This window comes from Paramormyrops kingsleyae, chromosome 1 (genome assembly GCF_048594095.1).
Source record: "Paramormyrops kingsleyae isolate MSU_618 chromosome 1, PKINGS_0.4, whole genome shotgun sequence".
NCBI lineage: Eukaryota > Metazoa > Chordata > Actinopteri > Osteoglossiformes > Mormyridae > Paramormyrops > Paramormyrops kingsleyae.
Window position 1 is genome coordinate 7862349 of NC_132797.1, and position 27767 is coordinate 7890115.

Genomic DNA, 27767 nt, shown 5'->3' on the forward strand with positions numbered 1-27767 from the left:
GACCAGGGCAGCTCCAGCAGGACAGGAATGTGGACAACCGACGTGTTTGGTAAGTGTGCAATGGTGGTGCTGGGCTGAATAACCTCTTCTGTATGACCACCCATTCTGCTGCCATTGTTTGATGCTGGAGGATGCATGGCTGAGTGCTTAATTACACACCTGCATGCGGCAGTGGGTGTGGCCTATGCGGCCCATTCCTGTAATTACTACATGTGTCTCAGACTATATAGACAAGTATGTCTGTATTTCTATTCTACATTATAGCTAGCAAGGGAAACACACTACAAAACCGGCATTCAGTTCATAAAGACGAACAAAACACGACATACAGTAAGGGTTTTTTTATTGATTAGGCAACAGTATTCATAAGTAATATGCCTGATAATCAGAAAAAGAGGATTTGTAAGTGAAATGCCTTGTCACTCTGGCTAACCAAGGAGAGCAGGACAGCAATGTTCCTTTTAAACATAATGCTATTGCAAACATGCGTAAATGGAGATTTACCTGAAGAACGTACAAATCAAGCCCCAAAGTAGCTTTCATGCAAGGTAATAAGTTGGCAAGATTCCATCCAGCCAGCCAAGGAGTGCATCAGTTTCACCCAGTAATCCAGAACAGCCCTGCCCTTGGTGCCTGTCGCTTTAAAACGAGATAGTACAGTAGTCATACACTGATTATAAAGGAGGAACAATTGCAAATCACAGTGGAAATAGCTTTGTGGCCCATAAATTGCATCTGAATAAAGAGAGGAGCCAGAGTTCTCTGCTTTTAAATACAGAAATCACTCAGAAATTCTGTCAGAGATACATCTCAGGGAAAAAAGAACACCTAATGCCCTTTGAAAACAAGTCAACCTGGATTATTGGTAAAGAGAAAAGAGGAACCAGAGTGTTCAGTATCATTCCTGGCAAACACAAGTCATATATTAAAAATAAAATTGCCAAAACGAACCAAAAAAAAATGAATTAACAGTTTTTTATAGTCATTATATACAAGTGCAGACACACCACTGCGGTTTGCATCTTTCTGCCCCAAAGTAAAAACTTTCCAGAGCAATTTTCCGAAGAAACATGGACTTTGGTTTGTGAGCCTGTGGAAGGAAGACCTGTGTCAGTGAGGGACAGTATATGTGGGTACAGCAGCGAGTCAGCGTGTAGCCAAACCCGAGACACGCGTGTTTACAATAAACACGCAAAACAGACACTTAATGGGCCGGTAGTGGAGATGCAGGACTTACAGTCAGCGGCAGAGTTTTCCTGGTTCATTAATCTGGACTCGACTCGTTCCCCTGTCCACTATAACCTACCAGGAGGAATCAGAAACAAGGGGATTCTGCTCATACAGGCGACACTCCTACCACGGGGAGGGCTGTGCATAGCACTGTGAGCTCCACAGCCCCCTCTGTAGGCCAGCCAACTAATCTACAGGAGCAGGTGCAACACAATCTCTGTAGCAATGCCAGCAAGCTAATATTCCATGTGGGACCCAAACCTAGGGGTCATAGGACCCAGTCGGCAGCTGGGACCACAGACTCTGACTGGCCTCCTTATGGGGACCACAGGAATAAATGGTCTCTGATCTTCCACAAGCAGCAATCCTGAACTGCTTGCTTTACATTCATCTTCAACCTCAAAAGATAGTTAAGTATAATCACACTTCAACTGATCCTTAAAAAAAAAAAATCCAAATATATAGCACATTGAAAAAGAATGCTAATTAATATCTCCCCCGATAATAAAAACTAACCATGGATTAGCGTTCCTTGCCCAAATTATTGAGGTAACATTTTCTCAGCAGCTAAATACTAGCATTCCAATGTTGCCCAAACTGTTGAAGTGTAGCACCTAAGCAAGTCTGTGAAAGAGGGACCGACTTCAGGCTGTGGTTCCTCCACAGCTGCTTGTGTTTATTTAGTAGTGCCGCGAGTCCTGAGCTGGTATATATCCCATCCTTACACGTCGCCCCTGAAGCAGGCATGTTAGTCCAAGTCGGGATCAATAAAGACCCAAAATGCTGGTAACTGTATCCTTTCCCATAATGCCCTGCACATCACGGGGAAATAAAAGGGGCTTTGGACAAGACAGAATGTGGGGTTTCTCTGTCCATCCCCACCCAAGGGTCTGATGCCTGGTTGTGGAGGTTGCTGCAGACGTGCAAAGCCACTTAGCCTGCTGATTCCGGAGAAGCACCAAACAGTGCCAGCCAGAGCAAAAGGACATGCATTGACCGTACTCTACTCCTGTGGTAGTGCCTAGCAGGTCCGAATGAAAGAACGAAAACAGTATCTATTTTTCTGCCATGTTACTTAATATCTGCTATTCAGAGAGACTCAACTTCAAATTCACAAGCATATTATAGAGAAAAAATTCTAAATAACAAATTTGGATGTCATAAAAAACATAACATTTCAGAAGTCATTTGTATTTCTCACTCCCAGAGTAAACATCGACACACCGGGGGGATGCAGATTTTTCACAGCTCAGAGGGTAAAACTCAGTTTACAATTAACTCAACTGAGCTCAAAGCTCAAAGATTATCTGCTGTTAACAATACAACAACAGAATAAAAATTTTCAGCTGATTTTCAAAAGTTTCAGCTGATTTCCAAAATGTTTTTGGGAGTGGGCGTACTGTGTCACATGATTTTGACTCGGGATCAGTCACAGAAAACAGAAAACAAAATCAGAATGTGTGTTTGGTGATTCAGAGTAGCATTGTCTCCTGCAAGGCAAAGGCTTCCGCAGGGTGCCTGTAGTGTTGGCCTCCGAACACTGGAGGGAGCTGCTGCCTCGGCAAAATCTGCTGCTCCTGATAATGTGTCCTGTAGTGGTGGAGTCTGTCTGGGCTAGGAGGGTAGGAAAACTGCTCATGGGGGGACAGCTGTGCCTTGTGGAAGCTGGGAGATCTGGGAATATTTCCCCGGGGGTGCAAAACGTCTGGTGCAGGTCCCCACTGCAACCCCCAGCCCCTGTGCTGCTGATCCTCCAAGTGAGGGGGCAGCCGGTCTGCCCTCCTGGGGGCCTCATGCCCACTGTGGGGCAGAAGGTAAACTGGTGCTTTAGTCACCCTAGGGGGCGCTCTTGTATAGGCAAGAGTACCGTCCGGCTGTGCATATGCACTCTGTCCCATAGGAATCCTTGTGGCGTGACCAGCGTGTGGGGGGGATGGCTGCCGATAATTAGTGTAGGAACTGTTGGCAAGGACCTGGTCAGGTGAGAAGCTGGCGGGCACGTGCAGGTTAGTGCCATACAGATGCTGCTCCGGGGGTATGGCTTCAGGGGGTGCCGGGTTTATCCTGCGCGGACGCTCTGCAGGGTGGTATTTCATGGAGGCGTTGTACTCCAAAGAGCGTCCGTCCCGTCGAGCGTCCTGCTGCACGGGAGCACCGTGGTACCGCCGGGGACTGCTGGGGATGTGTCGAGGAGTTTGACCCATGGGTCCAGGGCCCACATTGTCCAGGGGCAGCCCAAGCCTCTGTTGGCCAGTGCTGGTTCTGACTGTAGTGCCACCGGTCCAGATTGGGCCCTGCCTCAGCTGTGCCTCACCATGCAGGACCTGGGGTCGCGGGATCTCCACGACGTTAATCTCCGAACCCGGGACGTTGTCATACTGTGAGCCGTTGGAGCCCCTGTTGGATTCGGCTGCAAAACCGCTGGACCGTAGCCGGGTCTGTCGCTGAAAGAACTGGCTTTCGTCCATGATGGAGGGAGAGTGCGACGGTGTGCTGCTCTGGCTGTAGAACACCCCGTGGCGCTTGCTGTACTCAGTGCCGGCCGACATAGCTGCTTCAAGCTTGGTCTCAGAGGGCTTCACCCAGCGTGGGGTGATATCTCGGATGCGAGTATTGGTCACTCCGTTGGCTGTGGCGGGAGTACTGCTCGGTCCATTCTGTGCTGGTGGAGAAGTAGTAGAGATGGGCATCGATGGAGGCTTCGGGGCTTCCGGCTCCCCCGATGCCCGGGACCGGGCCTCCTTCTCGCTCCTGTGCTGTCGCACCATCCTCTCTAACGAGTCCCTCCTGGCCTTGCTGTTGGGCCGGCCTTGCCTCGGCTGCTCCGGCTCTGCCTTTGCAACTGCCTCTGGACCCGTCCGCGGACTCTCATCTGGACCGGCTTCAGACCCAGCCACCGAACTCGCCCCATCTTGTCCCATCCCGGGAACAGCTTCCAGGCCCTTCTCTGGGGAAACGCTGACTGCTTTCTGGTCACTCTCAGCTTTGCCACGGTGACTCTGACCGTTGACTAGGTGGTCGGTGGTGGAATCGGGTGGGAGCTGACCCAGTGGCTTCCTGGGAAATTCTTCCTCCTTACCTGCGCAAGCAGAACCACAGAGGACAGAGTCATCGTTACATTAGATTTTTAGAACCGAGAATACAGGTTCAAAACACACGAGTACATCATGCATCAACAGAACTTGGGAACAAAAGGAAAAGAGACAGAAAGATACATCCATCCATACAGAGACAAATGGTAAGATGGTGAAACATCTAGATCAGTGTAAAAACTTTCAATGTGCACCTTCACACACCTGTAGAAGCACTCACACATATTTATAACTTAAAGACAGCACCTGACTGATCACAAATCCTTGGGATAAATAAACAGTGACAAAGGAAACTCAAAATACAGTACATTCCAAAGAGAAACAGGCACTAATGTTCTTCACTGTTAGACCAAAACAGAGTTCGCCACATCCCTCCACAGAGACCCAAGAGACGTGATTAGACCAGAGCGCTCCACATTCCGACAAGCACCGGGGTGGGGGGGGTGGGGAGGATAACGACGTCAGAGTCACATGACACATGGGCAGTCAATGGCGATGAAGCTGCTGTGACGGCTGTCCGGCCAAGAACTTCAACCACAACAGAGCCGTGCAGGACGGACAGGAAGTGCTATGAGTTTAACATCAGCAGGTCATGCGAGGTGGGGGGGGGGTGGGGGTGGCAGCACACGAAACACCTACACTCTCACAACATTCGCCCAGTCCACCACTCACCCCCCAGTACTGTGACCAGGCCAACCTGCAGAGAGCGGAGGGAGTTGTTGGAACGCGTCCTGGACTATCAAGCACCCCTGGCTAATATATTTAACAACACTTAGTGTAGTGTGCGTGTCAGGGAAGGGCTTTGGGCAACTGTCAACAATACCTGTGTGCTACCATGGCAACCAGGTGCCAGGCTATCAAAGTAGCACTCAAACGATGGAACTCGTCTGTGACATGAAAGACGGACATGGCAACTGGAGTTAGCTGGTGTCTTTCAGAAGGAAAGGGATTCTGAAAGCCGGTGATACCACCAACATGAGGATGGATGCAGGAGCTGTGATGAATTATGAAAATCAAAATTTGTGTTTATGAAGGTGGGGGGGGGGGAGTGTCAGTGTTGGACGGGGGCTGCGCTTTCTGCAAGACAGGCCTGGATACGCTGACATTTCCGAGGGACAGAACAAGTAAACCAGCTGCGATGGTCTGACATTGACGCGCTAACAGGCCATTTCGACGGCAAGATCGGGATGACGTTGAGGCCCCTGGAGGGTGGGGCATGGGGGGGCCCACTGGGGAAGGGGGGGGGGGGGGATGTGACGGACACATGGACACAGAGGCTGGAGGTGCCACGCGGGCATGCCCACCGGTTGGCGCTGTTGGGGGTGGCAGGGGCTCTGCTCACGCCCCCTGTTTTGTAGGCTAGACGACAGAGTCGGGAAACGACGGCAGGATGGGAGACAGAGCAAGAAGATTAATCACAGAGAGGCCTTTGCAACCGAGAAGAAGACATTCAGACGCTGCGTTCTCAGGGTGTGCAGGGGGTGTGTGTGAAGGCGGACGCTGGATCAACGGCCTTAATCGCGCCAAGTAGGCTGTCTCCATTAGCTCAATCCCACAGCGGCCTACGACAGACCCCCCCCTTATCCCTATAAGACCTTAAGCAAGATGACCATTATGACAAGAAGCTTTATTTATGCTGGACCTGTACCAAAGTTAGGAAAGGAGGGGGCTGGTGGTGAATTTACTAATCCAGTAGATCATCCCACTGTACAGTGGATTATGGGCTACACTGCAAAGTGAACACTACGGAAGATATATAGTAGACATCAAACAGCCCAAGAGATTGAGTGGCCAGTGACTTGGACCAGGTTGAGATGCGTAAATGCGTTTCACCTGAAATCGATTGGCTAGCTATTCAGTGGGGGGTGGGACATAAATCGGCCAATTAGCAGAAAGAAGAATCCAGCTGGCAGAAAGGAAAGGTGACTACTGGACAGCAGGTGGAGGGTGGGCGGGGTCCTTTAAGAGCAAGCCCTTCACAAGCAGAGTGACTGGTGCAGAGGAGGTGTGTCCCCAAGGAGTGCGGACTCTTACCCGGCGTGGGCAGCTCCAGCTTGGCCCGTCGCAGTTCAGACATGCAGATTTGCAGCTGCTCGATAACAGAGTCGTCCTCCATGAAGAAGTCTTTGGACAGGGTGATCTGCAGGAACTCCACCAGCTCCTCCATGGATAACTTCAACAGCTGCTCTGCTCAGAAGCACAAAGGTTTGGGCAGGTATGACACAAAAGGTACGTACTGGTGCGTCACATGGTTATATAATGCAGAGAGACACAGAGATACACCGCTGTATTCAGACATGAGGCAGGGGACGAATTGCAGGCCTGGGATCAATACACACAGAGATAAGTGAGAGAGAGACAGACAGAGAACGAGAGACAGACAGAGCCGCCCCCATCCTTCCATGACCTACTTGGCACCACAATGCAATGCAGGTAAGATCAAAATGCAACAGCAGCGCCCAACTACTGCAGCCTGGGTGCGGAAGAAAAACCACCTCTGACCTCTTTACACCATTAAGCCATTAAGCCGGGGACAGTTTCAGAAGCACAGCACAAATTCAGTGCCCAAATGATCCGGAAAAGATGACAGACATTTAATAGGACTCATCTGGCATTTATACAATGTAGCCATTGAGTCATAATTAATGATCAGACCTTGTTGACCTTTGAGGGATGGAAGACCGTATTTTAGACAGTCATCATATAGCAAATGTAAGGCCAGCTAATGGGTCTTGAGGAACCTGATACAATTTAGCAGATCTTGAGGAACATGTAAAACTTTTGTGGGTTCTTGAGAAACGCCCCACTTTTCTGGAGCTCAAAGAACATGGAAGACCTTACAATTTAAACTTCAGGGCCATGGAGGATCTTACTTCTGTGAATCTTCAGGATCGTGTAGGACATGGCTGTCAGCACCCGCTCCCCTTCCAGGATGTAGACATCCCACAATCTGAGCGTCAGCGTGAACGGGGCCTGGGGGGCACAAAGCGGCCAGTGTCTCACACCACACGTGATGTCAGAATGACATCACAACAGATGATGAACAACACTGAAGGATTCTCCAAGGGAAAGAAACGAAGATGAAGCCCAAGACTCATCAGAATAAACTGGAGGCTCTAATGCAGAAAGGGAGGGGGGGCAGCGGGCTAAGACTCTGTGCCTGTGATCAGAAGGTCGCCGGTTTGAGTCCAGCCTGGCCAGAACAGTCATGACTCAAACCCCCAGCTCGATTACCAAGCTAGCTCTCACCTACGTGTGTCTGTGTGTCATGGAGAGCAAGATGGGGTAGGCAAAAAGAATTTCCCCATGTTGGGCCCAATAAAATGTCATTATTATTATTATTATTATTATTATTAAGACCACCTACTCTGTCTAGGAAACACTGAAAGAACCACTTCATGGTGTACAAACTGGTAAACACTTCTTGACTGTCCTGAGGGAAGGAAAAAAAAAGAACAAATTATGAATAAAATCTCCTAAGCATGATAACAGGTCTTAAGCTCCTAAACAGTGTATTTGTGTTGCGATCACAGTTCAGCAGCTATGAGACCACAGGCTAGGCTGTCAAACTCAGCCCTGATCACGTCAGAATGTGAACAGGTTCTGTCAAACGAGTGCAACTTGACCAGGAGTCCTGATCTGTAGCACCCCTGCGCTCACACCAAGGCCCAGCTGCACTCTGTATTTCCCCATGACCTGCTCACCAAATGCTGCTTCAGTTTGGGCAGCATCTTTTTTAGGACGCGGTCATGGTGCTCCTGGAACCTCAGCAGCTTGGGGAAGCCAGGAACAAAGAACCCTGAATGATGAAAGGTCAAAGGTCAGGAGTCACCGTGCAGTCACACGCTCAGTCTGCGGCGTGTCTGATCCTCGGTGTGGCCATACGCACCGTGCATGGCGTGCTTCTGCCCGGACAACAGCTTGACCAGGGCCCAGAAGGCGTCCTCCTCGTTCATGTAGATGAGCAGCAGGGCGGTGATCTGACTCATACCCTGGCAGTAGCCGACTTCCTGCAGGGATGGGAATGAAGCCAGCGTTTGATATCTACCTCCTCCACTGATGCACCTGTACATCGTATGTCAATCACGCTTGGGTAACCAATGAGGGCACTCACTGTATTGTAAACCGAGTAGGCTGTGAGGACATGGAACAGAGCTTGCTGCCTGCAGAAGAACAGTAGAAGCATGACTTTATAGTCCCTACCAGCCAGAGTGAGTAACAGTATAAGAGTGCACCACCAAAAACAAGTGGCCCAAGTTTACTCTACTCCCAGTGATGCCTTGCTCTGACGGCCAGCTTGATTAGATTGTAAATGCGAATGTAATTGGCAGTGTTGCCATACGGAATTTCATCTATTCTTCCATCCAGTTTCTGTAACTGCTTGTCCTATTCTGGGTTGCGGGGGGTACAGAGCCTATCCCGAGGCTATGGGCACAAGGCAGGGAACAACCCAGGATGGGGCGCCAACCCAATGCACGGCACACTCACACACCAGTCACTCATGCATGCACACCAATAGGCAATTTGGCAATTCCAATTAACCTCAGCATGTTTTTGGATTGTTGGGTGAAACCTGGAGGAAAACCCCATGACGACATTGGGAGAACATGCAAACTCCACCCACATGGGACCCTGGCGGAGACTCGAATCCTGGTCCCGGAGGTGTGAGGATACAGTGCTAACCACTGCCCCACCGTGCCAGCCCACACAAATTCAGGATCTCCCAAACATCAACCTGATTCGACTAGCCGTACAGGGCCCGATCCTCTGAATGAGCAAGGTCACTGGGCCCCTTGGGGAGGTGATTTATCATGCATCTCGTGCTCAGACAGTCAGATTCGGCACGTACTTGACGTCGTAGCGGTTCATAAACATGATGTGGTCGCGGTATGTGCGATTCACATCCAAGTCAATCTGCCGGATGTCGGGGGACATCGTTCGGGCTTTGAGCTTCAGTTTCTGAGGGAGAGGAGGGTGCAGATAGGAGAGAAGGACAGAAGTGTTGCGTGTTAAAAAATTACAGTTACGAAGAGTTTACGATGTTTATTTTACCTTATGTTTCTAACACAGACAGATCAGAGTGCTGATCTTCCGGTACCTCATAATAGTCTTTCTTCTCTGCCTTCATCTTGGGCACGTCCAGCAGGAGACCCCAGACCTCGCCCCGGAGCTGCAGTGGGATGCCCTTGTACACCCTTTTCACCAACTATGAGACAGAAACACGCCACATCACCCAGCGAATCGCAAGCCACCGACTCACCTCCTCACGCCCTGCTGATGTCTCGAGTCCACAGGCGGGTGTTAATTGTCCCATAAGGATACGTTGACAGTCACACAGAGGGTAAAAGAGCCCCGAGCAACAAATTAAAATAACCGCTGACTGACAAATGGCCGGACGTGGCGCAGTGAATGTCGGCATTGCTGAGGACCCTGCGAGCCCCAGAAGGAACATCACTAGCATTGGCTAACGTGTGGAGCTGGTCCACCTGGCAAAAGCAAACTAAACGGCTGCTTGTGGACCTAGAAAAATCAGGAGCCCCGACCAAGGGATCATCAATCCACCGGCCCCCCCCGCTCCCCCAACACCACCCCACCTGGCAAATTTTACCTGCCCCTGGCAAGGGCCTACAATTCGATTCAAATTGTGCTTGGAGATGATCTGAGCAGGGAGCATCAAACTGTGCACGATTACATGTATGTGAGACGTCATCTCCATTTGCTTGGCCACACTTAATACCCAGGTCCATGGTTGTTGTCATCAGTCCTGGTTCATGTTGATTTGGAGGGTTGTGATTACCAGAACCACAAGGAGAAAGTTGCTCCAGAGCAGGACACTATCAGAACTGTTCTTACCAAGTTTACTTATTTAGCAGATGCTTTTACCCAAAGCGACGTAGAATTCAGAAAGCAGGGTCACCCAATCCCTGGAGCAATAGGGACTTTGCACAACGTGCCAATGGTGACGTCACTGTTAGCCCTGGCATTTAAACCGCCGACCTTCTGATCACGGTCCGAACCTGCAGAGCCTCAGATATTGGGTGTTTCTCAATACCAAGGATGCAAAGATCGTACTTGTGGTCTTAGCCACAGTGGTCTTGCTAACTTGCCTTCCAAGAAAAACCTTGGGGGCGCAATGAATCATGGGATTGGTCTCGTTCGGCAAGGATGTAACCGATGCATCCTTGATATTTGGGGCAGGGTAAGAACGACATCTGGGGATTTTTAACGTCCTCTGCACTTCTGTTCTTGAGAATTGGAACTGCTCTCTGGCAATGGAAGACGACGTATAACGGGTACATGAGACCACACGTAAGGTCAAGTACACATATTGAGAATCAATCATTGTCACTGTAATGAATAATAACAGCACAAGCAGTAGATCCAGGTTAAACAGAAACGGTGGAGAATGACATGAACTCCTGCTCATTATGGCCTGCAGAAGGGGCCAGTGTTGCAGGAGGTGGAACTTCTGCCTGCTCACCTTCTCCGTATTTTTATATTTATCCCAGCTCTTCAACATCTTCAGCCATTTTGTCGTTCTCTCCATTTCCAGGTGCTTTTGCTATAATGGACAAAACATCTGGGTCATAAGAACATTATTATGGCTGTGTTGGGGACAATCACACGCAGAAACAAACCGCCACACTTCAGGGTTGATTTACCCCCCGTGCGTCATATTCAATAAAAAATGTTGTCAGGGATAGACTGAGTGAGCTGGAGAGGGTGATATTTACCTTTTCTTCCATAGAATCAGAGGATGGAAGTTCAATCTCACTAACATGGAGGATACACAAGTGGGGGCGGAAGGGAAAGAGGGAAACGAACATGAATACGCACCAACCAAACTGCCGTGAGACACCAATCATAGTCACAACCGTAAGTGAACCGACTCCAATCAGTTCCCAATGGGAAACATGTTTGTGTCAATTTATGGCAGGAGGGCACTAAAGATGATGGTTGTAATTCTCTGGTATGTCTTGAATGTGACACCGTCTTTTATCTTTTATAAAGGGACTTAAAGATCATAGGGATAGTGGATAAAAGGCAGAGTTTGTATTTGACTGTCCACTTTATCCTCATGCAGCTGCCAAAACCAGGAAATGGGAGACATTCCCTAAGAGGGTTTTTGGTCCTCGTTTGCCGCTTTAAAGCCGTTTTAACCTCCAGATGACCCTCATCTACTGACCCACCAGTGAACCACCACCAGTCACATCTCCTAAACCTGCCTAGCAGTCAGGCTAGTCTCAAAGAGCTTAGAGAGGTATTCATTCCAGGATATCAGAGTCATAACGCACAGGGTGACGTCTGGGACGTCCCATCCCACAGCAGCCCCCAGCCTGAGGTAACATCCTCTATAATACAAGCCCGTGGATGAGAACTTCCTGTCTAAATCCACCACCCAAGATCAAAGCAAACCCAGAATTACGTTAAATTCTTCTCCGTCCTCCTGACTTAGCTCTGCTCTTTCACATTCCTTTCCATATCCTTATGTTATGAAGCATTGGGGTCTTAAGCCACAAGTGTCAACTCAGAAATTACCCAGAACCCCCTTGACGCACAGTGGCACTTCAAAGTGATCCAAATCTGAGGCTGTCCCATTCAAAACGCACTTTTTCAGGAGTGTATGGCATTAGCGTGATATATATACACAGATGTATAGCATTAGCGTGATATATATACACAGGAATCCCATAAGTTAAGATGTACATAACCAAGTACTGCCACATAACTGCCCATTACATCTTTTCCAGAGCTACTCTGTCTGGGAGAAGCTTTAAGTAATTCTCAGAGTGCTTGATGGACATTTCATAGAGATGTTTGAAATGCACCACTTACTGTAGGAAGCCAAACCTATCGATGACCTTGTACAGACGGAAGTTTGCATCTTCCCATGGTTCCACTTCAGTGCCATCTTTGCCCTAAAATAATATACGTTTTTAAGTGCTCATAGTTTAATGGTTACAGCATGATGCATAGTTTTCATTACTCTTCTTTCTGCAGAGAGACTATAACTCAAGATAAGATGGAACTTTATTAAAAACTCAAAAGGACAGAGCCACTCTTTTCAGAGTTTATTTTTAAACATTTAAATACCTCTGGGGGTAGCATTCTAAGTGGACGGTAACGTGGTAACAATCTTAACAATCTAGAAAGATCTGGAAAGATCTGCGGAGTCACCAGGAAGGAGATTCCGGCCCATGCCGTTAATGACCACCATGACGCTCCTGGCCAATCACAGAACCCCAGAGATCTGCCCACAGTGGAGAACTTACCTTATCATATTTGGCCACAATCTCTGCCCGCTCTTGTTCAAGCTTTATCACTGCATCCTGCTCTGCCTCAGAACCTGTGAGGAGATCCAAACAAGGTCAGTTATCTTCATCATCATCAGCCAATAATCACCCACTGCTTGGATCAGAATTGTAGTGGTGTGAATACGACTGCTCACGACTGACCGATGGGTGGTGAGTATCAGCCTAACCATGGTGCACTAGACACTAGGTCTTTTCAACAAGCATCCCACCCCCAGGTCTCAATCAGACTGTAGCAACAAGCCCTGTTTAGGAACCAAAGAACAGGCAGATCTTTCCCTCGCCCATTCCACTTTGGTGGGTGCCAAAACTCTCTCTTTGATCTTAATCCAATAAAAACATTACAGGCCAACAGCAGCCATCACACATTCCAGAAAGGGCTAGATTTAAACAGGTCTTAGTTCCAGACAATAGGGCGTTTGACTGCTGATGGTGTCCTGCACCTTTACACCCACGTCCAAGGATTCTGTTCTTCTGAGAACAAAGACAGCAACTCATACAGAGTATAAAGACAAATGGAAGTAAAACAGAAAATGAGCCATTATATGTAAAATAGGCTATATAAAAACTAGGGGAATGTTTCAGAAGCATGCAAGGAAATGTCTGGTGACACGTGGTTAGAATTGAGGCGTCTTTAAGTGTAAGTTACTCAGGGGATGCTTTTATCCAGAGCGTCATACACGTTTGAGAAGCAGGATGAGAGAGTAGCCGAAGCACATAGAGGACCTTCTCAAGGGCCAACGTTGGGATTTGTACGAACAACCTTCTCCGGGCCTGGATTCCGGCTTCCCGTTTCCACGGTGCCGTGGAATAAACAGGTAAGACAGAAACATCTGAAGCTGAATGTGCTCCAGATGCTGCCCTGCTCAGCGACGCTGGCACTTGAGGGCCGCGGGTCCCAGGGCCGCGGGTCCCGCCACACACAGCTACCACCCTGCTGTCTTTGCCCCTCTCACACCTCTAGCTTGATTTACCCAGCCGCTGCGTTTCCCTTGCGGACAGGATCAGCTACATCATACTTCAGCTCTGCTTAGTTGATATGCACAGGAAGAGTCCAGCATGATCCTTGCGGACACAGCGCTCTGACTACAAGCAACTTTCTGGGAGCACCGCTCCGCCATCGCTCTGCCTTTCATGGTTTTCCAAGGTTAAAAATGCTCCGCAGTTGACCTTCTAAAGATTGAGCCGGTGTGGGTCTGGAAGCCTCAGGAAACTGACATTTGAAGCATGGTTGAAGCTGACATTTGAAGTACTGCAGAAAAACAAAAGTGCCTCACGAGAGCCATTTGGAAAAAGAAAGAGGAAAAAAACTGAAGCTAAGCCCTTAAGCAGAAAGCGCACTGAGTGAGCATTTTAAGCAGCATCACACACGGGCTGACAGACCTATGCTTGATACGTCCACCAGAGCCATTCCGAACGCTAACTAGATACTTCAGTGTTCTACACAGATGTTGGTGACCTGAGAGATTTTTCTCAACCTGTACATTAGCAGACTAAGGCCTACCTTTACTCAAGCTTTCAAAACGCTCCACAAGACATCCCTGAACTCCAGTCCACATTGATCACAGCAAATTGGAAGACACCTCCAAGGAATTAAAAGAAAACACAGAGACCTTCAGCCACGAAGATCCAAGACTATCATAAAACACAGAGACGGAGAAGGGGGGGGGGGGGGGGGGGCGGGGATAGGAGAGGGAGTTTAAACTAAATGGGGGTGGGGGGGGGGGGTGCCAGCACGTTCCTCGTATCTCTCAGAACTGTGTCAGAGAAGAACCATCTCTTCTACAATGATGGTCTGTCTGTCTGAAGTGTTGCATCACTGCTCAGCCCCCCCCCCCCCTCGCCCCCCCCACACACACACACACACACACAGATTAGATATCTATATCTTTGTGGGGACTTTCATTTCAATGGACTTAACCCTAATCCTAAATTTCAAAACCTTAACCCCTACCAAGCCCTAACTTTAACCACAAGTAACCATTTTCAGTTTTTTGATTGCAATCAAAGATTGTTATGAAAATCGGGAAAAAAAATATCTCCACAACGTCTAAATAACAGGTTTTTAATCACATTGTGGGGACAATATAATGTATATCTGAGCCACACGCACAGGGAACACACAAGATGGGGACACGCCCCCCAGGAGATCCTGACTGGAGATCTGTCATGGAGCCCAGAGGAGGAGAGATGGGAGAGCTGAGATGTAACAGCCTTTACACTCAGCCTGCCTGTCCTTTGGACCTCAGCAAGAGGTTAGAGCAGAAGGAAGTTCAGAGCAGTCGATTGTGAAAGCAAAGAAAGACACCCACAGATCCATTCATTAAAGAGCCATTTCGCAGCTGCACTTGACAATGACAGTCACTATGACCCAGGGGCTAACTGACCTCTCACATAGCGCCACTCGTAGGTGGCAGAGTAGAAACACTCATGGTCTCCTCTGGTCCCAGCAAGTGGGAGTCTACCATTGGCCTCTGAGGAATGTTTTTTTTAACCCACGCTGGGACCACAGCAGTCAGAACCAGCAAATAAGCTTCTATAAAAGCCAAATAATCCACCAAAAACTACTCTGGCCAAGCTGCACACTGAAATTTCTCAAATGTCTAATGTCTAATCACTGAAATGATAAAGGTGCAATAAGACAGTAACTCCCACACCTGATGTGCCTCATGTGATCTATTCCAAAAACAGCTTAATCTGAAATTATGTCATACATTGACAGTGTCACAATGCAGCAATGACACAGATCAGGAGACCATGGCTGTGGCCCAGGTCTGCAAGGTCTACATTCTACAGCAGAGAAACAGCAGCAGAGTCGGCTGTGACTTCACAGAGCAGACGAGGAGCTCCGGAGCTGGGAGTTCAGCCAAACCCCCTTAAAGAGTAGGAGGTGCCGCCACCGAGGTCTGATAACCCCCCAGTAGCTAGAGAAACATCATGTTTTATGCTCTCTGACTTCCTGAGCTTCCAAGCTGACCAAAAATAGAACATTACTGCCTAGTTCCAGCACAGATGAGCATCACTTCCAGCACGTTGCCATGGAATGAGAAAAATAAAAAACCGACAGGGTTTTGGGAATGTTTTCACCACGGCTGCTGGTCGGGGGGGGGGGGGGGGTGAGAATGTGAGTTTTTGAAGCACCACAGCTGAAATGATTCATTTGGCTTTTGTGGAAAAACAACAAAGGTAATTTACTCTGCCGAAACACACCATTTACTCTGCCTCACTCTGTGAGCATCGCGTCCATGTGAGGACGAAGGAAATCATGTCCTTGACTGCGGGGTTGGGGTGGGGGGGGGGACACCGAGGGGAAGCTGTGACCGATCACAAAGAAGCAAACTCAAAAAATCCAGAAGCCATTCCAGGTTTGGAGGCTGACAGCAATGACTGTGACGATGACAACCCAGCCACAAGGAGCGGGTCACTGTAGAGCCCTAAACCAGCCCCGTTTCTCATCAGATCATCCATCACTCATGCGATGCCCTACAACCAAACATGAACTACTGTCACAGCAGGTGTCCATCCCTTTAGATATCAAATTAAAGGATTTTATCTAAGGTAGATGGCGCTATATTCAGTTAAAGATAAAAATGAGTGAGGAAGAGAGAATTAAACACACCAATAATCATATGGTGTTTTTACAATTTATACAGCAGATAACTCTGATTCTTAAGTAACAGGTATAGAACCATCTACTGAAAGGTTATTTAAGTCCAGGCAGCACCACCTGGATCCTCCCACAATTCAGGGGGGGCATTAAGCTGTGAGGGTGGAGCCTATTTATTCTCTCTGCAGGTGCTGATTCACAGTCACACCTTCCTTTTTTGACTCGAACCCGGACGCTTCAGCTTGTACGCCCTTCAGGAACCCGATCTGTTTCCGCGGCGCAGAGTCTCGGTTCTGGGCCTCTGCTTGCTCACCGCACTTCTCCTCTTTCATGTCTTCCACCCAACTCGTCCAAGTGGTTCTGCCGGCCTCGTCACCTGCAGCGAACCTCACCGGCGTGTTACCGCGGTGAGCCGAGACGGACACACACCCACACGCACAAACACGCCTTTGTGCCTGTGTCACATTCCGTTGGGATGGTGAAGCCACCCCCCCCCACACATCCTGTAGCACCCATAGAGGGCAGAGTGACCACCCCGGAGGCCCCAGAAGGTCCACCACTGACCACACCCTCACCCTATCCCCGCCCCCACCCACGTCCCATCGCTTTCTAACCAGGCTGGAAATGCAGATCTGCTACCGCGACCTACAGGCAGAGGAGAGCTGAACCTCCCCAGACACATAGATCCACACATCCAGAGAGACTCAGAGCTACACGGAGCTCCCGCACTGGCCCGGGGTTCAGTAAGGCACCTTCACCCTGGACCCCCGACCGCACGAAAACATCATCACATACACGGACACATACATTTGATCCGAGGTTTCCGAACACTGTCACCAGGTGAAACACTCTGTCCCTCAGCTTTCTCCACGCTCACAGGACGACGACGACGCGCGGGCAGGCAGGACGACGACGACGACGCGCGGGCGGGCAGGACGACGACGACGCACGGGCGGGGAGGACGACGACGACGACGCGCGGGCGGGCAGGACGAAGACGACGACGACGCGTGGGCGGGCAGGACGGACTGTCCAGGGCAAGCAGCGCTCTCACGGCCAGCTGGGGAGCCCGTCTCAGGAACACCGGGGTCCCGGACGGATCCTTGGATTTCCTACCTCTGCTGGAGAACCCGATCTGCCGCAGTGAAGGACAAGGGCGCGTGGGACACGTGAAAGGCCACATGACGCAGGTCGTGCTGCGGCGGGGTGAGAAAGAGCAGCGTGCGGCTGACGTGAGGCAATCGATCTGGGCAGACGCCTGCTGCAGCGAGCTGATGCGAGGTCACGTGTGGGAGACAGAGACGAGGACTTAACCTTAACCCCTACCCAGCCCTAACCTTAACCATAAGTAACCAAACAATATACAGGTGTTTGGCATTTTTAGTTTTTTTGTTTGCAATCGCAGATTTTTATAAAATTGAATTTCCTCTTGTGGGGACCAAAAAAAATGGTCACCACAGCTTCAAAATCACAGGATTACATTTGGTCCCCACGATATAATGTATATCCATGTACGGACACAGACACACACACACACACACCTTGTAGGACTGTAGTTCATAGTGTTTATATCAGCAGATGAGGTCATCGATCCCCAAAGTGCACCATCAGGGGACTTTACAGGCATGTGTCTCTGTAATTCTGATTAACTGCTTCTTTGTAGTTCTCTCTCTCTCAAGCTTCGAGGTTCTCTCTCTTTCCCTCAAGCTTTGCGGTTCTCTCTCTCTCTCTCTCTCTCTCTCTCTCCCTCCCTCAATCAGTGGTAGTGGACTGCCGTTTTTTTTGGGCAAGATGAAACTGTGGCGCATCTTTTTCTGAGGGGCGAAAGGCTTGGGACCATGTTCTCAAAGCTTGAGGCGTGGTTTGCTGGGTTCGAGGCTGATTCTTCCAACGTCATTTTTATCTATGGTCTGAAATATACGGCACGTGAGAAAGTCAAATTGTGCTTGTTGAATTTTCTAGTGGGTCAGGCCAAACTTGCGATTTGGCCGTCTCGAAAAATAAGCGGAGAGGGGCTGGGCCGACGGACGCCAAGTCTATACTGGTGGGGCTGGTAGCGATGCGGCTCAGGGTGGGGTATGCGTACTCTGTGCTGATCCACACCCTGCAGAAGTTCTCCACGGTGTGGGGGCAATGCAGAGTGTTGTGTGAACTGGCCGATGATCAAAGTCTAGTGTTGAAAGTATGATGTGCATGGTGAATTTGTGGACTGATATCTTTTGTTTTATCTCTTTATTTTTGTTATTTTTTATTTTTTCTCATATTTTTTCATCTATTTTTTTGAGTAACGATTAATTGTGCATTTGTGTTAATAAAGAAATTTTTAAAAGTCAAAAGTAAAAGTCTCTCTCAAGCTTTGCGGTTCTCTCTCTCTCTCAAGCTTTGCGGTTCTCTCTCTCTCTCTCTCAAGCTTTGCGGTTCTCTCTCTCTCACTCTCAAGCTTTGCGGTTCTCTCTCTCTCACTCTCAAGCTTTGCGGTTCTCTCTCTCTCACTCTCAAGCTTTGCGGTTCTCTCTCTCTCTCACTCTCAAGCTTTGCGGTTCTCTCTCTTTCTCTCTCTCTCTCAAACTTTGCGGTTCTCTCCCTCTCTCTCTTTCCCTCAAGCTTTGCGGTTCTCGACAGGCTTCCAAATTCTGGTCGCCATGGACACATGAAGCAGGCGACAGGCCACAGGAATGTCTTCATACTCGGGCTGGCTAAGCTGGCTCCTTCTCCTCAGTGTTTCAGCAGCTGAATGAGAATCACGCCCTCACTGTGTGCCTTCGCACTTACTCAGGTACGCCCACTGCCAAGGGGCAGGAGGGAGACTGAACGAACCCCCCCCCCCCCCCCCAGTACCCAGAGGACACCCCCAAGAGCACCCCCCAGGAGAGCCAGCATGGGCAATTTCCCCACGATTATCTTCTCTAGACACAATTCATAAAGCATTAGCACCGAACATAAAACTAGTCCTATCAGTATTCTCTGCAGATATACTGTAATACAGGAACACAGACTCAATGAAACACTTTTGATTGGCTGTCTCCCCTACAAACCAACCAAGTGATTTAATTCCGCTGTGACCTCGACTGTCAGCAGACGCCGTATTTCACATGAAAGGCAGAAGCTTCCGGGGGCAAGGTGGCATCAGAGGAGCCGAAATGGCAAGACGTACGAGGGGTCATGTCCGAGCGATGTCTGGAGAAAGGCCTGATTTATAATAGGAGCAGAAAAAACAGGAATAAATCATAAACCCTCTATTTTCGGATGCCCACAGAGACCTTTGAGTGATGAATTTCTCTGCTCCAACCTGCATCCACTCCTTGGTAGGGCAATAACAGGGAGCACTTGGGAATGAGACAGTCTTCCAGACGGACCTGTGTGAGACCCGGCATCACGGCCAGGTCAGTAGCACGCGGGCGGCCACCTGGCCATTCTCTGAAGAGCCGAAAGTCAACATATCAACTGGTGTCGACCTGGGTCTGCTATAATACACCTTTCATCAACTTTAGCTCTTCAAATAAAGACCTGCAACCAACAATCCTAAAATACACTTTCAGCCAGAGACGCCAGAAGCTCTCGGCTTGCTTTCTGCCATGTGTATATGCTCATCTGTGGCTGCAGGTCACTGACGGTTTCCCCATAACATGATTCGGAATCCAGCTGAAGCACGCAATACGCTAAGGAACTTGTACCATTCTACACACTGACCTGTTGGTCACTTTAGGCACTTTCCCACCAAAATTCCAGAACCAGGATCCTGGTTCCAAGTTGCTGGGCCATCTTGACTGGGAACTTTTGTAGTTCCTGGCCACTTTCAAGTGTCGCTTTCCCACTGCACAACAAGAACTGGGACCGTCACGCACAGGAGATGCAAAAAACTCGTAGGATATCAGGTACATAATTTTGTACCTGATAAAACTACACCGGCACACCAAAACAATGGAGAACCACTTTTACTGTTGTGAGCTTTGAGTGTTTTTTTTGTAGTCCTGTTTCATTTTTTCCATGGCATTGTTGTGGTGTGGGTGATCCCCAGCCAAACGCGTTGACACCTCTGGATAAACTTAATCATTTTGCTTGCAGGAATTCAAATTCTCTCTGTATATCATCTTCTGAATAAAAGCTCAACAATGCCTGCACATAATCATCTGTCCATTTGCACACTCTTCCCTTTCTTCTATTAGTAAGAGTTTTGTTGCTCCATATAGAAAAGAAAAATCGATAAGTATTTCTGTCAAACTCAAATCTGACACCGGTGCTTGTGGTGAACCAATCAGCAAGTCATCGCTGTAGGCACCATCCTGTAGTTTGTGATCAGACAAAAAGTACCTAGTCTGGAGTAGGGACTAAAAAAAAGGGTTCTCTGAGGAACTACAATTGGTCCGAACTACAATCTTCCTGCGGTGGAAACGTGACAGAAAGTCCTTGTTCTGGTTCCTGAAAAAGTTCCTGCGGTGAGGAAGGGCCTTTTGATTTAAGGTGTCCCATAAAGAACAAGTGCTAAAGGGTCAACGTAATGGTGCATGTGTCACATAACCATGCCGGGTCCCGCTTGACAGAAACCCCTCGGGCACCGACCCAGAAACGTGCAGGAGAGATTTATGCACGTGTTAGCGCCGTGTCATTCCGGCAAAGCACAGCTATTCAGGACGGGAGGAGGGAAAGGGTTATTTTGGCACAGAAGACACCTTTATAAGGAATTAGGAAGGTAAAGTGACAGGCCCCACCTAATGGGGGTGATGAGTTTCATGACAACTTACAGTCAGGATGTTTTTATAAAACCAGAATTGTGAAGAACTCGTTCTTCGGGACGGCGACCAGATCTGCCCAACACTGGAGGATGGATGGAGCATTATCAACGTCCTCAAGGCATAAATGGGTGGGAGGGCCAATCAAAACGTACGAAAACAGCAGTCTGGCTTTGTCACCGAAACCTAGCAGAAACAGACCCCCCCACCCCCCACCCAAGACCTGGCCACTGCTGCTGGTCTGCCTCCCACCCTCCCAGAGCGAAGACACACTTTATACTCATACCATTCGATCATAGGTGAGCAGGGGGGGGGTATTTTCCTGTGACACCACCTCCCCCCCGAAACAACCATACCCTCCTAGTCTCACAGGAAGCACTGTCATATAAACACGGCAGTATGTGTGATTTAGCAACTGTACCGTGACAAAACAGCCGTCAGGAGTATTATTTTACGACTTCCCATCCTTAAACAACTTCAGCTCAACAGGAGAATAAGCACTGTGGAATGCTGGGACATTCTGAACTTTGACTCAGCCTGGCTGTAGGGGGGGGGGGGGGTTATGAACTCACAATAACCTAGTCCTACACAGGACAATCTTCCCTTGATAAAAACTCTCTAGATTAATTCTGATGACAGGCTCCTCAAAAAGACTCCAAGCTATTAAAACTAAAGAAATACTTTCCCCTTTACAGTGAACTTAGGCCTGTTTGTGACAGTTTAGCAGGAATTTAAAAATGCAGATTTGTGTATGACTGACAGAGGCAGGAAATTTGGAGGAGGGGAGGCAGGAAATGGCCCCCAAACTGGGAGAGTGGTAGCTCATGAACAAACAAGGCAAGTGAATCACAGCTTATCACTACTATTTATAATGTGCCATGACACACGTGTGTCTGGAATTAAGATCTACAGCATTCCACACCAAGATATTAATGGATGCTCGGTTGTCACAATATCAGGCTCTTACAGACGGAAAGACGGACGGCATTACGTCATCCATTCCGTGCAGCACAAGGTTCCGGGAATTACACCGGTAAAAAGAAGAAAAAAACCACACAACAACAAAGGCGGTACGTGTATGAACCTGCAAATTGTCGCCTCTTCAGTACTGAGCAAGAATGACATCACCGCGCTGTGCGGGGAGCGAGCGAGACAATGAACGGGTGAATAGAGTGAACAGCACAGCAAAAAGTGCAGCACTGCAGAGAGTCCCTGACAAAATCCATTTTTTTCAGCTCAGTCAGCCTCAGGACTGTGATTGCACACACAGCGGTGTTCGGTGTTAAGCCCACTTTAACGACATTCACTCTAAATCTATCATAAATTTATCATTTATTGAAATTATCTGTGCAAGCGTCTGAGAAATGGGATTAACGCGCTGGCACATTTTATGCCGCCCCGTTTTTATTTTAGGACAGGCACACTGCAGGCAGCCGGCTGGGGCCAAGCCCAAAAGCCACTGGAGCAGCCGGTGCTCAAACGACCTGTAAATGAAATGCCAGCGCCGCTGCTGGGTGTGATCGCGGCTGGCAGACAGACCCGAAACAGGTCGGGAAGTCAGGACGACGCCTGTACCCACCCCCACGTGGTTAGACAGTTTTCCTAATATGAGTTTCAGGACATTATATGTAAATGATGCTAACTGACCTTTGCCGTCATGTCACTGGTCCCCGTAGTGCATTCAGGCAGCATCACGGCAGGCAAACAGCTTAAACACCCCCCCCCAAAGTCCTCATCCTGTGAGCCGCGAACATCAAGCCCTTAATGAATGTCGGAGCGGAAACCCCCCCCCCCTGCTGCAGGCGCTGGCGACGGGCAAGTAATTACGGTAATTACGCAAATTAGTACAAGACCTCAGAAGCACAAACAGGTGTGTGTGAGAGAAAGACGGCGTGCAGCGCTTGACGGGAATCCCACCCACAATCCCTCAAATACCCCAAAAACACTTTATATAAAAACCATAAAAAGCACATTATATGTCTTTATTTGCCCATGATGTCATTGAACAACATCTTAGATGAAACTGCCACACCCTCTGTCACTACAGGCCACACCCTAATTCACTTCAGGCCACACCCTAATTCACTTCAGGCCACACCCACTCTCACAGACTAGGTCCATACAGCAAGCAGAGCTGCACCCATCTGTACCCATAGGGCCACTGCCAGAACCTGACTACAACTGTTGCCAAACCTAAAATGTGCTACAGCTCCACAACACAAAGAGCCCTTTTAGTTCTTCCTTCACAGATACTCCATCGCCCACGTGGCACACGCTCGTAAACCCCAGCTAGCACGGCTAATCTCGGCGGCTACACGTGGCGGCGGACCGGCGGTACTCACTCATGGTGGGAGCCCAGGGCACAGGTGAAGTTTAATACAGGTGAGCTTGCTGGTCACTGGTCCGCTCCTGGAGGCAGTCATGACCTGCGCAGGGAACACACACAAGTGAGGGTCCTGTGGCTCTGGGACACGACTCACAGGCGTTAATAAACATCTACCGCCGGGGAAACAATTAAGAGACCACAGCACAATTTCTTGTTTCACTCATTTCTCAATTTATCGGTGTGCTTCTGTGAATTATATTTTTTTGCAAATTGCAAACTGCAGCCTTGTGGTCTGTTTGTCATCAATGAAGCGCTTCTTCCTCGCTTTATGGAACTTCCTGCTTCTAGGAGACTGATATGAACTGACCTACCAGTGCACTTCACACCTGCACCTGCATTTTGTTTGAAAGTCACTTGATTCATCCTCCGATTTACGAGAAACTGTCAGATAAGTTGATGGTCATCGCTGGCATTAGAAAGTCACCTCTGCCCCTGGTTCATGGTCGTTCCCCCGTGTCTCCTGCTTCACATTATTCTTGCGTACTGCTGCCTTAGAAATGTTGAACCAGGAAGCAAACTGCTTCTCAGCGTAGCCTTCTGCCAGCCGTACCACGATTAAACCAGGATTTAAAATGCAGATTTGTTTAAAATTGTAGAGTGGTCTCTTGATTTTTTACCACAGCTGCATATGGAAAATCAGAGCAAACTGCTGTGCAAGCTGACGCTTAGATAGCACTCAGATAAATTACATTGGGGTAGGCAACGCTAACCGTAATGAGTTACTATCTGCCTGAGGTCAGGTGTGGTTCAGCAGAGAACCGGTAGGATGGAAAACTTGGTGGATACCGTCAGTCCAGGATCAGGGTTGCCTACCCCTGGATTAGACGGACTGACATATTGTATTGATCCCAAGGGGAAATTAAGCTGCATAGTACAACAAAGGAAACAAAGTGCCCAGATACAAAGGCACACCCCCCCCCCCCCCGAACCCGCACACACACGAGCGCAGTAAATGACCGTAATCTGACAAAGTGGAGCCGCCGTAATCTGATAGCTCAGAAAAGCGTCCTTGAGGAGCAGTGAGGTGAATTACTGTAATTAGAGGATTTCTGCACAGATGAGGGGCAGCTCTCTGCCCGCACGGGGCTGAAATCACCACGCCACGCGCTGCAGACGGATGGTTCCGGAATGGCGGCGGCGGTACTTTTATGAACAACACAAAAAGGCGAAATGGACAGAGAAGTACAAAAATACATTAGGAAGACAAAAAAAAAAAAGGAATAACACATGTTTTCCCACACTTATTTTACTCATTTTAACTTAATTTAATTTTGCTCCTGGCTTTCTAAAGCCTTACAAAAACACATCCATGGATGAGTGCCGACCACTGGAGGACTCAGATGCCTTTCTCCACCTATCAGAGGGCAAAGTACTCCAAAGGCGAGAGATGATCTGAGCCGTATCTACTGGGGTCACGCTGTCTGAACACAGAATTGTCAACATGCAGGGAAGCTGCCAGCGATACGGAGCCCCTAATCCAGACCAATAACATTATATTCCAAATGTTTTAGGGCCCCTGTCAACATGCCGCCAGGAGCAGATCAATGAGGTTTTGGACCCGACTTTTTTTTTACCACATCTGACAAGAGTACTGCACATGGCCTTTCGTTACTGACTCTCTGCCTTCGTGTTGCGGTTCCACAACCTGCATCTGCTGGGGTCTGATAAAGGTGGTCTTTCTCAAGTGCCAAATTGGGCTAACACAGGGCAAGCAGACTGCCAGACACAGGGCAAGCGGACTGCCAGACACAGGGCAAGCGGACTGCCAGACACAGGGCAAGCGGACTGCCAGACACAGGGCAAGCGGACTGCCAGACACAGGGCAAGCAGACTGCCAGACACAGGCAACATCTGGACATACAGGGTCTAAGGGGTCTAGTGTTCCTGTGTGTGCGTTTGTGTGGACAGGATACTTTCAGAGCAATCCATCTTTTAGTGCTAATCAGCACTGCCTTGACATGAGCCTTTCCCATAATCCCCTAGTGCTGTTGCAGCACAATCCCAGGATTTGGCTGGGGTTTAGAGTCTGCTGTTGGTGGGGGGGTGGGGGGATGTGGAAATGGGTGGGTGGTAGGCTTTTATCTTTATTAGATTTGAACTTTTTTAAATAGAATATGTCACTCCGAATCTTGCAGTCTTGGGAGAGCAAATACTTGGGGTTTAAACCGAAGGTACCTACCTCCTGTACTTCCCAGAGGACTACAATATATCATCCCACAGACCCTGACTTGCCTTGAGCTGTCCCGATTTTCACGTGGGGACGAGGGTTCTTCCGCTAACTACCATGGAAGATGCGTGCTGACATCATCACGCAGCAGCGCCTGACTAACAGGTGCTGTCATTACCCATCAGCACACACGGCGTGACTAATGTGTACCCAGGCACGGAAAGAGAGGGTGTGCCAGACTTCGGGACATTACCTAGGTACTCACATGCACAGTCTTGCTGCATAATTGCTGGTGTCTAAATGCAGTCAGTTTAGGGGTATTTTGTTAAATATGGTTAAAGTCAGAACATCTGATAGGCACTTGGACATTTCTAAGACGATTATCCAGCAGCACAAGTGTAGGTAGCATGTAATGGCAGTTTAAAGAGCATTGTCGATTTTTAATTAACATTAACTTTTCAACGTTAGAAGTTAAAAACACATTTATTTACAACGTATACGTATTTGTCTCACTTTTATGTCGCTTTTCAGAAAAGGGTCTACTAAATAAACAAATGTCATGTAACGTTGATATGTTTTATGCGAGTAATACAAATGCAGCGCAATGCAACCGAGACAACAACCCGAAAGATTTCCATGGCAAAACGCGGCGACGGCACAGGAAAGCGGCCGGTCTGTTTGCGTGCTCCGATGCGTGGGGGCCATGCCGCGCGGACGGGGGCACCCGTATTCATATGTCGCTACGGCACGAATGCGTTAAGCCGCATTATTAAAAGGTAAATACCGGATAAGGACCGGCACGGAGAATTAAAAACACCAGCAATGTCAAGTTTACGATTAATGTTCTCATGCATAAAAGAGCCGGCGTGTTTCTGCGGCATGCAGCGACCCAGCAGATTGAAGCAATTTGACGCATGTTATCTTTAATTCACTCGTAACAGAATCGCTAGAGACGAACTCAGATACCCCCCACCCCCCCCCAACTACACTCCTACGTCATTTTGACCGACGGCAGAGTGCAGCCAATGACAGCACAGAAGATGTGCTCGGCAGCCAATCGAATCGCCCGGTCGCCCGTCTTGCGTGATGCGTAAAGAGAGGCTCAGCTCTGCGTGGGGGGGAGGTGGTGGTGGCGGTGGCGTTGGGTAGCGCTTGTAGGCCGCAATGAATACGGATCGTTATAAAGTTTCCGGTGCCTCAATTCACATTTAAAGACCCGCACGATGCCGAAAGCGCAAAGCGGCCCTGGCCGCGCACCTAGGGCTCCGAGGGGGCGCCAAGCACCGACAAATAGCGAAATAAGGCGGCATTGCCGCTTAAAAGGGTCCCCGGCGATCCAGACTAAGCAGGCGCAGAGTGTTTCCAAAATGTGCGAAAATGTTTCCCCGGCGAGGGGAATGCCCGCCGTGCGGGCTCAGTGTGTGCTGGGAAACACGGCACGTCCAGATAGCTCACATCGGGATGAATAAAGCGGCCGCCAGTTACCTTGATCTACAGCGCCCGCGTCCGCCTTCTGCACATCGTCCGGAGAGTTTGTTTTGTCCCCCTTTCGAACCAGAGGCGAAAATTCCCATCGATCCCACACCAGGAAGTCCCCGCCGTCCGGGCACATTTGAGCGCACGGCCAGCTCGCCGTGGACGCCGCTGCGGGGCGCGTTGTAATCGGTCCAAGATCCAGGTAGCAATGCGCCGCCAGCTGGTCTTATCCCGCCGGCCGTACTGGGTCGGGAAAGGCGCTGCGGCAGAGCATGTCAGTGTGGAGCCGGGACTGTGCTGTGTGATCCCTACCTGTAGGTCGGGACTGGCCGCACGCCTGCGTCAGCGACCCAGCCTTCTCCGCGCACAGGCAAGGTGCTGCCTGCCTTCGCGGGGGTGTCAGTAATGAAAGTTTACGCATTATCACACCATTGTTACTTGTCCTCAGAATCCGAAATTTCCCTGTCACATTAATAACTCCGTTAATACACGATAAAAGTTCCGAATGCCTTTATCTGACTGAGTTACTATTTACCTCGTGAGGGAGTACTTAATATACTAAGGCACAGTAAAAAAAAATAAGACTAGTGATGCGGTTGTGCTACTTTAAAGGGAAATGTATTTTGAGAGATTATTTGCTGCTGAGGAACACCGTTTACAGCACTTTGAGAAGTTGTAACATGAGTCCTGATTACTCGACGGAGGCACCGCAGAACACACGGCTCACTGTCGAAATATGGATGCGTTTTTCGGTCTTACGAGCGGTGT

The 27767-nt window shown here is 49.1% G+C and overlaps 1 protein-coding gene across 3 annotated transcripts; it reads right to left on the reverse strand.

Annotated features, from left to right (window-relative positions):
• Positions 1 to 326: 326 nt before the first annotated feature.
• LOC111842408 (USP6 N-terminal-like protein) lies at positions 327 to 27541 on the reverse strand. Of its 3 annotated transcripts, XM_023808978.2 has the most exons (15): positions 27009 to 27541; positions 23313 to 23396; positions 12596 to 12669; positions 12159 to 12241; positions 11057 to 11096; positions 10804 to 10884; positions 9421 to 9528; positions 9172 to 9281; positions 8437 to 8485; positions 8212 to 8332; positions 8027 to 8121; positions 7690 to 7755; positions 7196 to 7295; positions 6357 to 6509; positions 327 to 4309 (listed from the first exon to the last, which is right to left on the reverse strand). In XM_023808978.2, exons 2-15 carry the CDS (start codon positions 23314 to 23316, stop codon positions 2703 to 2705), a joined length of 2691 nt encoding a protein of 896 aa, XP_023664746.2. In that variant the 5' UTR covers positions 23317 to 23396; positions 27009 to 27541; the 3' UTR covers positions 327 to 2702. The 3 variants fall into 3 exon arrangements, with proteins under 3 accessions (XP_023664746.2, XP_023664747.2, XP_023664745.2); XM_023808979.2 differs by lacking the exons at positions 23313 to 23396; positions 27009 to 27541 and adding an exon at positions 22618 to 22737; XM_023808977.2 differs by lacking the exons at positions 23313 to 23396; positions 27009 to 27541 and adding an exon at positions 14139 to 14275.
• Between the last annotated feature and the right edge of the window lie 226 nt (positions 27542 to 27767).